The sequence below is a fragment of the Nestor notabilis genome, unplaced genomic scaffold, assembly GCF_000696875.1.
Source record: "Nestor notabilis isolate BGI_N333 unplaced genomic scaffold, ASM69687v1 scaffold19649, whole genome shotgun sequence".
Lineage (NCBI taxonomy): Eukaryota > Metazoa > Chordata > Aves > Psittaciformes > Psittacidae > Nestor > Nestor notabilis.
Window position 1 is genome coordinate 1 of NW_009942620.1, and position 17,264 is coordinate 17,264.

Consider the following 17,264-nt stretch of genomic DNA (forward strand, 5'->3'; position numbering starts at 1 on the left):
ACCAGCTTGGGCGGTGGGATCTCGGAAGAGATCGGGTTTTAATAAACCAGCGGAGTTACGGAGGTCTTTGTGAGCCATTTTCCTTGGAGTCGTACGCATCGTAGAATCACAGAGTGGTTTAGGTTGAAGGGACCTTAAAGTTCCAACCCCCTGCCCCGGGCAGGGATACCTGCCGCTAGAGCAGGTTGGTCCGAGCCCCTGTGTCCAACCTGGCCTTGAACACTGCCAGGGATGGGGCAGCCACAGCTCCTCTGGGCACCCTGTGCCAGCGCCTCACGTTCTCTTTTATCCTTTAAGTTACGATAAGAGGTATGAATTGTTCTGTATTCATTCCCTTCAAGTATTTCAGAGGGTATAGTTTCTCCTTAACATACAGCAGATGCCTACAGTAGACTCATACATCTTTAAGGGGTGTTGGAATCCTCTGTGAAGTGCTCTACAAATGCTCTGGTGAACATCTCAAGGTAACCACTAGGTCGATCATCTGAACTGGCAGAGTTTCTGAGCTGCAGGATTGTGAAATCTCTGCAGAGCTGTTCAGGAGACCTTGTGGTCACTTCCAGTTTTGGTGGTGTCAAAGTTTCAGACCAGGGTTTTTACTTATGAGATGGCAGAATCTTTGTTTCAGGGTTAGGTGGCTGTTGGAAACATGGGGATAAGTTGGTGCACACACAGTCTTAGCGCACTGACTTGTCCTCTGAAAAAGTACTAGTGTCACTAATGCATACCACGGATCCTGGGCTGCTTCATGTCACCAGACTCTCATCTCTTTTATAAACTAAGATTAATGTTGAACTCTTTCACAGCCATGCAAGAAGCGGCGCGAGGAAGATACTTCTGTGGAAGCAATCACGAGATATTTTTCACCTTTAGCAAAACCAGTGGATAAAGTGTTATCACCACCAAAACCCAACAACATACTGGATTATTTTAAAAAGCCAGCTGTAGCTGAGAAAGCCACATTGCCACTCGGAGCTGGAGAAAATAAAACACCGTTTGATGCTGATGATGAAGACTGTAAGTCACCTTTTAAACCACCTTTAAAGCGGAAGAGGAGGGGGAAGAGAGTTAATTTAAATAATAAGCTAAAGGAGATGAAAGAATCTGAGAATAAACGTGAAATAGAAATTAGTAGTGATGGCAGCAGAGAAACAACAGGACTGAAACAAGACAGCAGTGATCTTATTGCTTCTTGTACTTTAGTTGACCAAAAAAGTGCAAGAGAACTAGAAGATAACTTGCAAAGAGAGAACTTCTCAAATGCTGTGGTCTACAGAAAAAATGCAAAGAAAGTTGGTTCTGAAATAAATGGAAGAAAAAATAGGATAAGAAAATTGAGCAAAAGGAAGTGCAAAGTAAACATGGATTTGTCTGGAAATTTTCCAGCTGAAAACCAGCTGAATGAAAACTGTAAAAAGGAAACTGAAGATAAGAAAATGCTGGTATCTCCTACAATAGCAGAGCATGATGTTGTTGTTATTAGCGATGCCAGTTTTGATGACAAGAGGTCGCAGGTAAATAACAGTATAATAACAGTGTCATTTGAGGACTTCTTGAAGAGTCAGGGAGAAAATAACATAGATCACATTGAAGAAGACACAAAACCAACAACAGACAATCTTGCTACAGCAAATGAAGTGGACAGAAGTGATAGTGTTAGTGACCCAGAAAGGTGTGAGGAATCTCAACAGCTGCCACTTAGAACAGTAACTGTCCTTGCACAAGTTCATTCCATTCCCCCCAGATTAGCTCCATTACCTCAGAAGCAGAAAGGCTCTAGGAAAATAGCTTCCATCTTCTTGAAGCAGAAAGGTTGCCTAGGGGAAAAGGAAAGTAGCCCACCCCTCTTGGACAGTGAACAAACTGAACAGGTTACTCAGAAAAGAAGATCTAATGTAGTTATTGAGGAAGAAGAATTGGAGTTAGCTGTACTAGAGACTGCAGGGTCAGATTCTTCAAAGCCAAAATGTAGTCTGGAAGAAAGGCATCAGTTTATGAAGGCATTCAGACAACCAACATCAGACATAGTAAAAAGTGGCGTTAAAAAGGCACCTGCAAAACAAAAGCAAGCCACTGGAAAGTCTGCAAAAGAAAAAGAAGGACCTGAAGATGACATTGCTTCAAGTAAAGGATTAGAAAGTGGAGTACAAGAAGATTCTAGTCCTAAAAACAATCGAACTAAACCTCAAAGACCTAGAAAGACTCAGAAAAATGGAAACAGAAGAAGGAAAGCTTTGGAAACGAAGGAAAGAAATGTCTCTGATACAAGCAACTGTAACAAAGATGAGGATTCAGGTGCTAATGTTCTCACTGAGGAAAACACCTTAGATGTAAGTATTTCATCAAGTCCAAAAGTGAATGAGTTAAGGAGGAGTTTAAGGCAGAAGCAAATCGAAACACCAAAAAATGTTACACCTGAAAAAACCCGGATTAGAGAGACCTTCTCTGAAGATGAATTAAGTGGCTGTCTTTTACAGACTTCAACTCCAAAATCAAGAAAGCAATCCTTGAAGAAAAGTAGCATGTATAAAGCCGAGGTGATTACCATGCCCTTTGACGGAAACAGCCCAATCAGGTAAGCGTTTTAGAGTTATTCTACCTTTGCCTTTGGTTTTCCTGCAAGTATTGTAAGAGTAAGACATAATCTTAAGTTGACTGGAAGGCATACCAAGGCTGCAGGAATACAGGTGCACACAGAAGAACCAAAGCTGGCTCTATAAATATGTTGCACTAACGACATTAAAAGAACCACCAACCAAAGCCAAAAAAAACCCAAACAACCCCCCCAACCTTCTGTTTACAGCACTGTATTTCTGAAGGCTTTTGAAAATGAAATTGAGAGTAACATTTCCCTTTATTAAAAAGTAATACTTTCATAATACTTTTTTCCCCAATTAGAATGAGGTTTACACGTATCAATGCAGCTACAAAATCAAATAAAGCTGAAGCCACGAAAACTGAAGAGTTTAACTCCAAAAATATGAAGGTAATTTATGTAACTGTTTGTGGTTTAGTGTTTTGTCACCTACTATATGCATATAATTGTGTTCATATTCAGTACTGTGCAATAGTCTTATGTAATACAATATGACCGTTCTCAGATGCCCTATGGAAAGAGAATGTTATTGTGATTTATGGTAGAATTTGAGGTAGTTTTTTGTATGGTTAATGTACCTGAGATTTTAAAATAGGTTTTATTAGTGTAAATCTACTTTTTGTAGCAGAAAAGCCAATCAAGTAGCATGCTCCTGCTCTGCAGGTTCTCAGGATGGGACACAGTGTTTGGGCACAGCAGAAAGAGCTTATGCTTAAGAACATCACCGCCCATATTTCATTTGTTCTCTTGACAGATTGGAGGATCCCTATGAGGGCTCTTGTACCCTTTTGAAAGCCATTTGTACCATGTTGGTTTGCACCTCCTCTCAACTCTTTCATTTTCTTTTCATACCCGTAAAATTTTATTCAAATTACACGTTTTTATGAATGTGAGAAACTCTATGAATATGTGAAATGCCAAATATATTGCTATGAATTGCAATTGTTCTTTGTTAACAGATGAGCTCTACTTCTAAAAGCCTATCTAAAGCGAAACAACTGATTGAGAAGGCAAAGGCTATTCAGCATAATAGATCAAAGGTTACTGAAGACTTACCAGCTCCTGTGAGGCGCTCGTCCCGGCAGCGAGCTCTTGCTGAAAAGAAAAACTTACAAGAAAGTGAAGTAAGCCTGAACGTTTTATAGAGGAAAACCCATTGTTTTGGGGATTCATTTCAGCAATAAAAATGTTCCTCATCTTGCAAATGCTTCTTTTAAAGAATGAAATAAAGTAGATATTGTGCAGAGATATGGTGACTGTCAAATGGTAAAGTAACTGCCAGGTATAGACCGGAAAGCTCGTCCTAGTGCAGATCTATGACATGGAGCAGATGGTCACACTTTGGAAGTGACTCTTTCTCTTTCCTAATGGACAGCAACGTGTCTGTTTCAAAGGTGTATGGGTTAGACATCTAAATTTAAATGAGAATAGTTCTGCCCTTTATTTATTGGAGATCTTTCTCTATATCCTGCTTCTGGGTAGACAACCGTAATGAGAGCATAATCTTCAAATTGTATTTGCTAACTTCTAAGCTCTCTAGCAGTTTCTTCAGTTGTATTATTAAGAAAGGAGGAAAAGTTGTGTTTCTTTTCTTACTTTATCTGCTTTCCCTCTAGGATTCAGTAATCATTTTAGATTCAAGCCTGAGTCAAGACACTACTACAGTGCAGAATGTGAAGCAAAAGAATCTTCGGAGCTTAAATGATGTTTTGGGGAAAAAGACTAGAAATGTGAAAGTTGCAAAGAACTCAAATGGTAAATGTTTCTACTGAATGTGCTTCATTTTGATTACAGTTACGATTATAACTTTATTTTCTAAAGCTGCCTTTGCAGCACATTCAGCTTTTCTTCTGAATTTTTGTTAATATTCCATTATATACCTTTCATTTTTATGCTGTTAGTAGTGCAGAGGTTATTTACATGTGCTGCTTTGATTTTAATTCATTCAGGGAAAACTATGTTTGAAAACCTGCCAATATTATACCATGTTGTGTTGTCTTCTAATTTAAGGTGGTGGGTTTTTTCTGACTTTTTGGTTTTTAATATTACAGAAAATAACACTTATAGTGGTGCAATAACTAGAAATAAAACGATAATGAATTTCATTAAAATATCTAGCTTTTCCTTTAGAACAGGAGATTCCCTAATGTTATGAAATGGAACAGAGAAGCAAGGTTAGAATCCTGCATTAGTGGTAATACAATCATGATTTCCTTTTTTCTTTTTAAAGGAAAATTGAGATATCCACCTTCCCTCCTAGGCAGAAATGCTCAGAACTCTTCAGGTGCACCAGTTGTCATCTTTGATGAAAGCAGGTCAGTTGTCAAGATTGCAGTTGCTTAAGAATGAAAAAATATGTCAGGATTATTTTTACATTACAACATTCTCTCACTTTACAAATGTAAATACACTTAGTTTATTGGGTTTAGAGTGATCGATATGTTAAACTGCTTGCACAATGTTGGGGTTTTGGGAAAGTTACTCAGCCACTATTGAGCCATTTTAGATGGTGGAGAATTGAGATGATGACTGCTTAAAAAGAAATCCTAAATTGCATATAAAATACAAAACCAAAGGTATTTTTTCATTAAAATTTCTAACAAATTTTAAAATTAAGTGAAAACTTACTACATTTAAATTAATCTTCACGGTTCTCCCAGACTATTTCTAACATGTGTGTAGAAGTGAATGTGATTAAATTCTGTTGTAAGCCTTATGTGGCTGTTAGTTCTAATGTTTTGGGGTTTAATTGCTGTTTTCCTTAAAGCCAAGATGCATCTGAAAACTCTCAAGATGATGATCAGTTCAGAGCAAAACGTGAGTTCTTGATGAGTGGATTGCCAGAGTCACTGAAAAGACAGATTGCAAAGAAAGCAGCAGCAATGGAAGCATACTCTCTTGCAAGTTCTTGTTTCAAGACTGTTGTCCACGTACAGCAGAAGGATGACTGTAAGTTTTTGTTCAGTCCTTGTGTAAATGTTTATAATCATTTTGGGTAAATCTGTGCAGAAAAGAACTTGAAAAGCAGAACTCACTAATATGACTGCAGTAACTAGTAGTTTCTTCTTGGTTTATGTCACAGTAAGAAAATGAAATTTACAAGCTTCCAGTGTGATGATTTTGAATACACAACTTACAAATTAAATTGATGCTAAAGTAATGTATACGTTTGTGGGTGAGGATGCAAGATCCTTAATATTTATTTGGAGAACAGAATCACAGAATGGTTTGGTTTGGGAAAGACCTTAAGATCATCCAGTTCCAATTCCCTGTGACAGGCAGGGACACCTTCCACTAGACCAGGCTGCTCAAAGCCCTGACTGGGGCAGAAATCGTTCTTTCTGACAAAGGCAGAATATTTCTCAAAACACCAAGGACCATCCCATTCCTTGTCCTAAGTGAGGGAGTGTGCTACAATATCCTTATGGAAGGGCATGACAGAAGAGCAGAAGGTAGAATGCACTTAACAGTTTATATTTGCAAACCAACCAATTAGCAAAACAAACTCCTTGGTGAGCATCTGTCCTACAGAGACCGATGAGGGTGGAGGTTGTTACTTAGAGCAAGCAGAGCCCAGGAGCAACTTACTGGAGAAATGTATGCAAAAATGTGCAAATTCCTTCTGCTCGTGGAAGGTGGAATTAATTAAGATAAAAAATTGGTGCAGTATAAGTTAGAAAAACTTCGCTTTGACATGATAAATCTGTGGTTAAAGGCATTTACTCTTACTTACGATAGGATTGATTTGTCTGGGACTTTATCTCTGTTTTGTTAATAAAAGTTTCTTTCTGTTTTGTTTTTGGTGGGGGTTCTTTTGTAGGTTGTCCAATGTGGAAATTGCAATCACCATCATGTCCTCTATTAACTATGCTAAGGAATCTGAACACTGACGTCACCAACGTCGCAAAAATCACTCTCTCACTTGGTGAATTTTCCACTGTGAATTCAAAACTAACTGGAAACTGTTCTGCACCTTTGGTTAGTACTTTAAAATGGGGGCCTGTGTTACAAGAAAAATGAAAAGAAAATTGAAATAGTTAGGACTTCTGTTGTTTTAAAAACTCCTACAGTTTGAGGCTCTTTCAGTCTTGGGTATTTTTGCGTGTGTGTGTGATTTACTCATTTTGCACTGTAATGTTAGATAATTCTCAAGGCTTTCTGTTAATCTCTGGGTTTAACAGGAGCTACCAATTTAACTTATGCAAAACTCGGTGTTATTCTGTGTAATGTTTTCCAGTAATAATTTATTTAAGTATGTGTGTGTGTATTGCAGCTTTCTGGCCACCGACCAGTTTTTCCTGATACATTCAGGAAAGATTTACTAGATGAGATCATGTCTTCTAATTCCCAATTTCCTGTGAGAAAATACTTCTACAAGTTTCTGAAAAGGCAAAGGGAACGGCTGGGATCTGAAAGCAGTGCACAAGGTTAGTGATCTGCCTGGGGAAGAACACGCTCACACTGACTCTCTCTGGCATAAAAAGGCATTTGGAATTTCCAGAGATATGTCAGTGAAGGAATGCTGCTGTTGGAAATAAGTCAGTCCTCATGTTTTAGGTCATTTTGACCAAATTCTTCGAATATGACTTAAAACCCCCATATGGTTGTAATGGGCATAGCTTGAAATTGTAAATTAATTTGTTTTTCCTTTTAGAAAGCAGAGCTGGCACTGCAAATTCTGAGGTAAATCAGAAACATTCTGACAACTGGAAGGAAACCAAGAGGAAAAGGAAAGAAACAGAAGAGCACAAATCTAAAAGAAGAAAACAAATCAAAGGTTCAGAGACTGAACTAAAATCAGGAGCTCCTGAGAACCTTTTTTCTCCCACATCTGGAGAAAAACAAGCAGAGACAGAACAAGCCGTGCATTTGGGAAAAAACAAGACCCAGAAACCAGATGTTATGATAGAAGACACTAGATATTTAGCAGAGCCAAATTCACGTTCAGGTAACTGCATTTTCTGTCCGATTTTCATTCTCTTTGCCTTCAGGGAATGTATATAGGATGTATCTCAGCTTTCCGCTGTGATGCAAAAATTGTGTCTAGTCTTAATATTCTACCAGGCTTGATCAACTGTTTTGTATGAAGAATTATTTAAAAATGGATGATACTTTTTCTGTAGGTGCTGAAAAGGAAGACATGCTCTGGACAGAAAAATACCAGCCTCAAGATTCCAGTGAACTTGTAGGGAACAAGAAAGAAATCGAAAGGCTACACAGGTCAGAAGTGGGAGCATGGATCCATTCTTAAAATAACTCAGAACATCATATTACTTAATGATGCTCAAAGAAGCGAAGCCAAATCTTTTATGCTATGCTTGAATAACACAGGGTGTATCTTTGTGGCCTTTGTTTTGGTTTACTTCCAGGAAATTGCAGAAACAAATTGTCGTTTGGTGTCAATGACTTTTTGGTTATAGTTTCTCTTACAGTAACACCTTGGTAGCTTGTGTGATATGGTACAAAACAAAACCACACATGAAATGCTACATTAGGCTGTGGGATGGCATGAAATACTTCATAAAAATGATTGTTTTGCCAGGTTATTTAAGCCTGCACTCTATGAATGAGGTAGCAACTTACCAGTAGTTGTCTGTACTTCCCTACAAGCATGTCTGCTCCTGATCTTGATGCACTGCCTTTGCTTTTGACAGTAATTCAGTGCTCAAGTCCATCTAATACAGTGCTTTTTCAGCTCAATTTTCTGTATGGGTTTAAGTTATTGTTGTGGCTCTTACACTGGATTTAAAGAACCATCTGACAAACAACACTAAACTATGAAGGATAAAGCATTTTCCACAGTTTAAGGAGTTTGCCAGGGGACTTGTTTTTATACCAATCGTTTACTAGAGTGAAGAAGGAATCCACTTTTACAAAAGAATCAAACAAATCTTGAACTTATAAAATCTGAAAGGAGCCGATAGGTTTCTGAGGGGGATAACAAGTGGCTGATGTTCCCCAGTTTTATGTTCTGTTCCATCTGAATTTGGTTCTCTTTATTCAGCAGTAATTATTTTCTGTTATGTTCCTTCCTTTTATAGTTGGCTAAAAGAATGGAAAAAAAGAGCTGATTGGGAAGAAAAAAGAAATCAGAAAAGGGAGAAGGACAAAGAGCGTGAAGGTGCTGATAGAATTTTTTATATATATATAGCTTCTCTTTGTTAAAGTTGGCACAAACATTACATGAATCCTTTCTTTTGTTTTGAATTTACAGATTCTTTGGACAGCCTTGACTTCAAAGATAATAAATCTGACATTGAGGAAGAGCCTAGCCTCTGCAATACAGTTCTGATAACTGGCCCACCGGGAGTGGGGAAAACTGCTGCAGTATATGCTTGTGCTCAGGAGCTGGGTTTTAAGGTTTGTGGCCATTTTTCTTACTTGTAACTTTCATAGTGATATGAAAGCATTTGTAATACCAGATGTCTGAGATGTTTTTAAAATGTAAATGAAATCCCATTGCAGATATTTGAAGTCAATGCCTCTTGCCAGCGTAGCGGGAGACAGATACTGTCTCAACTAAAAGAAGCTACTCAGTCTCATCAAGTGGACAAAAAGGGCATTAATGCACATAAGCCTTGCTTTTTTAACAGTTGTAGCAGTGCCAAGTCACCAAGTAGGTTTCATGGTTATATCTGGGGGTTTTGTTTGGCTGGAGGTTGGGGGCGCTGTTTCTGTTTGTTTTGGGGTGGAAGGTTGGTTGGTTTGGGGGTTTGTTGGTTTTTGGCTCTGCTGGCTAACACAACTGCGTACCAAATTAAGTAATAACTATCACAATGACTGACTCTCAATTACCTTGAGTTATCTCTGTAGTGGTGGAAAGTGCTATAGCACGTGAATAGAAAGCTGAACAGAAGCATTCCCTATAACAGGAGAAAAGTAAAATAAGCAGAAACCAGCACAGTAAACCTGTCCTGTACCACACACGAGACTGGGATTTGCTCTAAATTTTCCTGAGAAATACAACTTTGAGATTACATTTCCAGCTTACATTTAATATAAACCATATCTTGCAGAAAAAATATATTCTCCAAAGAAAGTCGTTTCACCAAGAAAACCACCACTGTCCCCAAAAGGAGCAGGATTAAAACGGAACTTGCCCCCTAAAACTCTTGCAAACTATTTCAAGATTTCTTCCAAATGTAAAAGTAGTGATGGAGCAGGGACATCTCAAGAAAAAAATCAAGGTAAAAATCACTTTTTAATGATAGTTAATATTTAATGATATTTAATGATAGATAATGATAATCTTTCTCTGGAGATGGAAATGCTGCACTGTACTACTGTGTATGTGGAGCTGTGCGGAGGAAATAGCATATACTTAATCCACTCCAACGGCCAGCAAGAGTTACTTAATGCATCTCACGTATGCTTAACTACATAGGAAGTGGTCATTACTCTATTCCAGGAGAGTTAACTAGGGTACAGACGATCGGAAGTTCAGTAGGCTTGCCTTAGTTTGGGTTGGGGGTTTTGTTGGGTTTTGGTTTTCTTTTTCAGAGCATTTAGGTAGGAGAAGATAAATTAAAATCTGTCTCTAGAAAAACACACCTGTGTATGACCTCGGTGCCTGTTTCTGGTTGGTGTGGAATGGTCATTGTGGTATGTTCATGTATATGTGTGTATATGTATAAAAATTACTGCTACAGAATTAAGAGGTCCCGTAAAGCCAAAGCTGTTTGGTTACAGACCGGGTTTTGATACATAGAAGGGCACGCTGAAATCTTTGAGCCTCTCAACATCAGGGGGTGCATTTCCAAATGTTTCATGAAATCAAGAAGTCTTAAAGACAAGTTTTTTGAAAGGAAATATGCATTTGGACAGCCAGTTTTTTTGTACAGGTAGTAGAGAAGAATGCACGAGCAAAGTGCTGGATTGAATTGGGGCAGTTGAGTCTAGTCCTTGTCTTTTCAGGCAAACATATTACATGGTCTTGAAGGACTTACATCTGCTCCATGCCCCCGAGATATCATAGGTTAAGTGCAGCCTTGATTTTACAAATAGTCAACCCTTCACCAAACGTGGTTGAATTCACAGCAAATTTGTTGCAATGTTTTTTTAAACAAGAGACACGAGAAAAGGGTGTAGGTCAGATGTCTGAGGGTTAATGGCAGTGCAGATTTTCTTAAGCAGCTTTTACATGGGGTGTTTTTGAAACCAGTGTCTGGAATACATATTGGTTTCAGTCCTCCTTGACTTCCTGCTCAATTCTTCAGCATCTGCAGGAAATACTCAGAATTCACTTGAAGACAAGAAAGACGCTCCAATTAAGTCAATAAACAAAGGAATAGAAGGAGGAGAACACAACAGAAAAAGTGCAACATCTCTCATTCTCTTTGAAGAGGTAAAATTCATATGAAATATACTGATGTGAGAAGTATGTTGTTTCATTATGTTTAAAGAATTTAACTTCATTTTCCCTTCCTCCTTGAGACTTCTAAGTAGATTCAAGTGTGAGAATTACCAGCTTCTTAAAAATTAATTCAGTGTTTAATGACTTCATCCTCATGAGAACTCTCTTAAGCATGGATCATTGTTTTACGAAGTTATTTTATAAGATACTGTCATCTATCAAGAGTTGTTCATTGCTGGAACAGTTTAGATTCTGCAGATTTAATTCCTCTGACTATGTGAAAAGTGTTGGTTTATAATTTTACACTATGTACATGCACTGAGACAATTTAAAAGTCACCATTAACACCCCAGTAATTACAGTATCTAAGCCCCCATTAAACTCACAATGTGTAGCTATGTTCAAGCTACTGATGTTTTGCACTTCCTTTGTTTTCTACAGGTAGATATAATATTTGATGAAGATGCAGGATTTCTAAGTGCAATAAAGACATTCATGGCAACAGCAAAGAGACCTGTAATTCTTACTACCAATGGTAAGTTTGTTACAGTAATTAGGCTTTACAGACAGAAGAGCCTCTTTTAATGAGGTGGTTTAAATGGTGATGTTGAATACAGCTTCTAAATGTAGAATTAAATGAGTGGAGACTATAAAGTGAGTATTTTAATATTTTAATAAAGATACAAATGGATAGAGAAAGCAATTACTTTTGAACATGATGTCACGACAGTTCACTGCTATCTTTTTATACAGATCCAACATTCAGCTTAATGTTTGATGGCTATTTTGAAGAGATCAACTTTAGCACCCCTTCCTTGGTAAGTCTGTGTTTAGAAATGCAGATACGTAATTGTCAACTAATTTAAGTTTGACATTTAAATGTCAGTATAGGTTTATATATATCTGATGTACTATATCTGTTTCATCAGAAGATGTAAGTATGTATCTTTACATGTAGAAATTACTACCATGGAAGATTTATTTTTCCCAACCATTGAGTGTTTCAGAGAATTACAATGAGAACATCACTTGATTTAGTTTTTAGGATGTAGTAAATCATTTCATAGATGGTATATCTAATCGTTTTGATCTGAAGGCTGACTATGCCAGTATTGGTTTGTTCATTAAAAGTATAGCACCTGTTTTAGAAGTATTACTCTTTTTTTATTCCTTTAATGTTAACACTGGTATGCTGTATATCAAACAGGTTTTTATTTGTAGCCATGTGTTATGTAAAAAATCTGAATAAATAAGAATCAGAAGGAACTAACTCTTGAGAATGGGATTTTTTTAATGGGAGATTAAAAAATCTTTTGGGCTACCAGACAATTGCAGAGTTAAAAATAAAAACCTTTGGAGTGCATATAGTTCCCTATAAAACCTATTCAGTGGTGATGAGAAACAAGGTTTGTGTGGTTTCAGGAACATAAGCAGAATATGTGTGTTTGGTTTGTTTTTAATGAGTTTAATTTCCAAATTGAACCTAATTCACTGACATGGACTCTTTAGATTTGGTGGAGTATTCTGCTTTTCTATAGAGGTTTTAATGTAGCTATAATCTAATTTAATGAACTAATCTTCTGTATTAAAGCAAAAGTGTATTGCAAGCATAAATAATTTGCTCCTGCTTATTGCAGTCTGATTGGTAGGAGTTGCTTTCAGTGGCCTTTGTCTAATTTTTGTTCAGATGAATGCTGCGAGCTACCTTCAAGTGCTGTGTCTGGCTGAGAATCTGCGAACAGATGTGAAAGACTTGGCTGCTCTCTTAACCACAAATAACTGTGATATCAGACAAAGTGTTCTCTACTTACAATTTTGGGTTAGAAGTGGAGGTGGATGCTTGAAAGACAAACGTTTGGCACATCATGGTAGGTTGATTTTAAGGTTTTTTTTAAATCTCCATCTTAACATGAATTTGATTAAATCAAACCATTCTCAGACACATGTAAATAGATGGGAACTTCCTATAAGACCCTTAAACATTTTGTAGAGTTTTGGGGGCTTTTTTTTGCTACTTCAGAGGCTTGTATATATGCATTATCAACTGTAAGTTTGGGAGTTTTATTGCACCATCATTATGGTACTTAATTATCTCCCTCTCCTTTTCTGAGTAGCAAAAATTGGGCAAAGCAGAGAGCCATTAGTACTACCCCTTCACCTCAGAGTTTGCAGTTCTTTGTCCATTTAGCTGAGTTTGTAGGAATTCACCTAGAGGAAGCAGAACTAGAAAAATGTAAGAACTGGAGAGCTAGCAAGCAGGCAGCAGGGAAAGGGCAGCAGGCAAAGACCTTGGTGCCAGAGGGTACAGGAAGAGCATCCCCAGCAGGCGTTGGTGTGTGAGACAGTGTGAGTTGTGCGACAGAGAGAGACTAGTGGGGCATAGAAGGAAGAGCAAACTATTTCAAGTGGTTACTTGCTAAGAAGGGAGAGGCAGCAGATTGGTGACACTTGAAGTGTGGATGATGAATGGGGATGGGGATAGCTAATTCCAGTTGCTATTCATTTAGAATTGCAGCAAGAGGCGACAGTTACAGTATCCTATATAAAAGGAATTGAGGCAAAGAGGGGAAGAATCAATTTCATGATGCAATTGTTTCTTTCCAAGTAAAGCATGTTATCTTCATGCAGGAGGAGAGGAGACAAATAAAGCAGATCATGTAGTTCATTCTGGAAAGACTACTGATTCCCAGATGGACTTTCCTCAAGCTGATGCACATCCTCAGGAACTTCCAAAATGTGATACAGGCTGTGTGGAGACATTGCTTGGCCTTAAGAATATCCTGATGCCTTCAGAAGACTTGTTTACATTTCTTAAGGTATTTTTGTAGTTGACTAATACTTTGAATAATTGAGTGTAATCATCACTATGAATAGCACCTTAGAAGTAAATCTCTTTGAAAAGGTTTGTTGGAGAAATTAGGGGATTCTGTTGCAAAAATCTGAGCGGGGCAGTCTCTTGCAAGCAAATCAGTCCCTTGCCTCACAAAGCCAGGAGTATGAGGTTGTCTGTAATAACAGTTTTATTAAAGAAAAAACTTTTCTTTTAATGTATAATGTACTTTCTTTTAATGTTTTAATGTATTAATTTTCATTATTATTACTTTACAGCACAAAATCACAACCATGGACACATGGAACAAATGGATGCAGCTTCTCACAGAATTCCAGATGAAGAAAGTGGATTTTATATATAGTAATCTTGAATTTATTCTTCCCTTACCAGTACAAGTTCTTTCAAACCAGTCTGAAGCTGCTGGCTCTGGATGTGAAAGGACTACGATAGTTTCTGCAAAAAGCAGATCTACTAATAGTTATTGCTCTGGAAAAAGTAGCCCTGTAAAAAAGTCTGAAAAGACAAAGAGACAGAAAAAGCTTGAAATATTGGATGATAGTGACTTATTTGATACTGCACTGAACTATTCAGCTGAATTCATAACTTTGCCATCAGATAGTCCTGCATCATGTGGTGAAGTGAATGAAGAGGAATCAAAATTGTTGATGAATAAAGAAGAAAAAGAAGTTCAAACTAAAACCTCAGCAAATGAGACAAGCTCTGCTCTTGTTTCTCGGTGTCTGAATTCACTGACTGAATTTGTGGAGACCATGTCTTTCTTGGATTGCTGTGTGAACACTAACACCAAGGAACCACTGGAGTTTTCTACAGATGAAGGATTTAATTGGACAAATGGCAAAATCAAAAATGGTCTTTGTGATGAATTCAGTATAGAAAATACTGATTGGTGGAGTTCCCAGAGCTGTAGTGAGATAATGGCAGCTATTGAAGCACTCAGTTTTAACAAGTGTTCTGTTAGTATTTCACAAAACTTGGAATCCTCTTTGAGTACCAGTAAAGCACCTGAAAGAGATGAACTGGAGGGACTTACATTGCATATTTCAAACACAAGAAATTGTGTATCCTTCAGTCAGTCGGCTGATTCAAGGTAAGACTTTACTAGTATTTCTGGAATATAAGGCAGTTATTTGTCAAGAAATGCATTTCACAGCAGGTAGGACTGTTTTGGCTACTAGAGACACACATTTATCAAAGTTGTCAGTATGTCTCAGAGCAGAAACACGCTGTTAGCTTTGCTAGTCTAAGCTTAAATTAACTGCTTGACAATCTCTGCAAAAAGTGACTTTTCTTGTTTGAACAGCCTGACTATAATATGTTCAGGAATGGCAGCCTTAATCTAGTCTCTTAACTTCCAAAATGAGCCCCCAAAAGAATAACAAAAACTTGAAGGAGTGGCTTTTTGAAGACAGATGGACTAAAATGGATTCTGCAAGTACTAGACCATGCCTGGTCGTACCGACTCGCTGTTAAATGCATGGGTGTTGCTCGGTGAAGACCTAACAAAATTCAGAGCAAAGTTACTGCAATTTTTTGGTGATAACTTACGCTGACAAAGAGTAACTTTTAATATTCTATAAAAGACCAAAGAACACATTGCTGCTAGCACGTGTGGATGGGAAAGATTGGTTTTAACATAAGTTGTCATATATGAAATTGCATAACAGGTAAAAATAAAACCTGTTCAAGTGTCTGAACAGGAAAGTAGGTTAGACTCTACTTCTGTAAGTCAGTACCCAGAGGAACAGTGTCAAAATGTATTTAACCATCTAACCTGCGACCAAATTTGGCCAATATATCATGAGTTATACATTGGATCTGATAGTGACATTCTGGCAAATACCGATCACACACCACTTCTTATTTGTGAAGGCCACAGATGCTTTTGTCTGATGCATGTACTACATCTCACCTGCATCACGAGATTGTGAAGACCTCCCTCAATTAGACTCATAATTAAGCTAAGAGCATTGGCCAAACAAACTACTGTCCCTCATGTTTCTGTCTCTTGAGTACAGCTTTGTGATGCTGTGTAAGCAGCACACGATTAGAAGTTGCAGGATCTAATCCTTTGGGATGCAGTTTTGGACATCTGTATGTTTAGCAGTTTTAAACCAGTGGATGTGATCTTAAAGGAGCAAAATAGGGACTACACGTTCTTGAACAAGAAACAGTAAAGCTTCACTTTCCCTTTTAGCATTCACAGAAAAGCAGAGAAGAGGGTGGCAGTCATCAGAACAGTATTTTCCAGAAGTCCTTTAAACCTGGGTAACAAGCAAGCCAGCATACTGGAATACCTCCCCACTCTTCGCAGTATCTGTAGGTCTGAGAAGCTGAAAGAGCAAGGGAAGACTAAAAGAAGGTAAGTTTTGGGTTTCCTGAATCTTGCTACATTTCCACCTACAAAGTAGTTAGGAGTTTTAATAATAAAATACTTTGTCAAATAATTCTAGACAAGAAAGATGAACCTTTGTCTCTAAATGATGTTGCCTTGTAATTGCAAGTAACTTTGTCCCCTTACAGTCACTTCTGCTTTTCTTTTTATAGGTTCTTGCATTATCTTGAAGGGATTCATCTTGAAATACCCAGACAAATGATAAATGGTCTGTCTTTGGACTTCCCTTAAAATTGCAAACACCAGGAATACTTTGTGCCTAATGGTGGTATTCTCACCATAGTTTGATTTTTTACCTTTTTTTTTTACCACATTATTTTATTGTACATTCAGAGCCATTTGTATATTAAATTTCTATAAGTATTTAAAATAATGTATATATCTATTGTCATGATACAGCTCTCCACACTGAAATGTGGCTTTGTTTGGTGCTTATCCCGTAAGTGCATTTATAATATTAAATGCACAAACTAATCAGTGGGGACCCCTTCACACTCTCTCTGTGTATCACATGGCAAGAAGTCCTTTTGCAACAACCAACCATCACAACTTCCACAGCAAAGTTGCTTCTTTCAGAAGAGACCGTTTTATTAAAATATAAGCTTGTTTCTTTCTGAATTTGCAGTGAAATGTTAAATAACTTGGGGTGGGAGGGAGCAGGGAGAGGATGTGACAAGTCTTTCAGAACTGTAAATGACTAAAAGCAACTCTTTGCAACAAGGACTGGGTATCAATGTCTTTACAAAGCACTGTGCCTCAATGTACGTATCTTTGTATACATTCATTTCATTATTTCCAGCTGTCAGATCTGCATGTTAATCTCCTAAAAGGGTAGAGAAATTATTACTGTAGCTCAAGACAGTCTCAGAGGTTAAATTTTGTAAATAACAATTATTCCAGTGTTACTTTGGTTTCAGTAATATTTAACTACTTCTAGTCTTGTATATTGTGTTCTATTTTTATCCTTCATTTTGTACTTGACGAGACTTCAGCCTGATTATTTGTGATTGAACCTGGTTTTGTACGACAATAAATTTGTGAGACTTTGCTACAATTCTGAATATTTCTG

At 37.6% G+C, this 17,264-nt stretch overlaps 1 protein-coding gene across 1 annotated transcript; it reads left to right on the forward strand.

Moving 5' to 3' along the window:
• Positions 1-806: 806 nt before the first annotated feature.
• Positions 807-16,676, forward strand: ATAD5 (ATPase family, AAA domain containing 5; the record flags this gene model as incomplete). Its single annotated transcript, XM_010021492.1, has 22 exons — positions 807-2,575; positions 2,899-2,986; positions 3,556-3,720; positions 4,213-4,351; positions 4,827-4,911; positions 5,364-5,545; positions 6,417-6,574; positions 6,870-7,027; positions 7,255-7,544; positions 7,720-7,816; positions 8,638-8,717; positions 8,811-8,956; positions 9,062-9,212; positions 9,613-9,783; positions 10,822-10,940; positions 11,391-11,484; positions 11,703-11,767; positions 12,637-12,817; positions 13,578-13,765; positions 14,058-14,890; positions 15,998-16,162; positions 16,348-16,676. Coding segments are annotated over 22 exons (5,403 nt in total), but the record flags the coding sequence as incomplete, so codon positions are not given.
• Between the last annotated feature and the right edge of the window lie 588 nt (positions 16,677-17,264).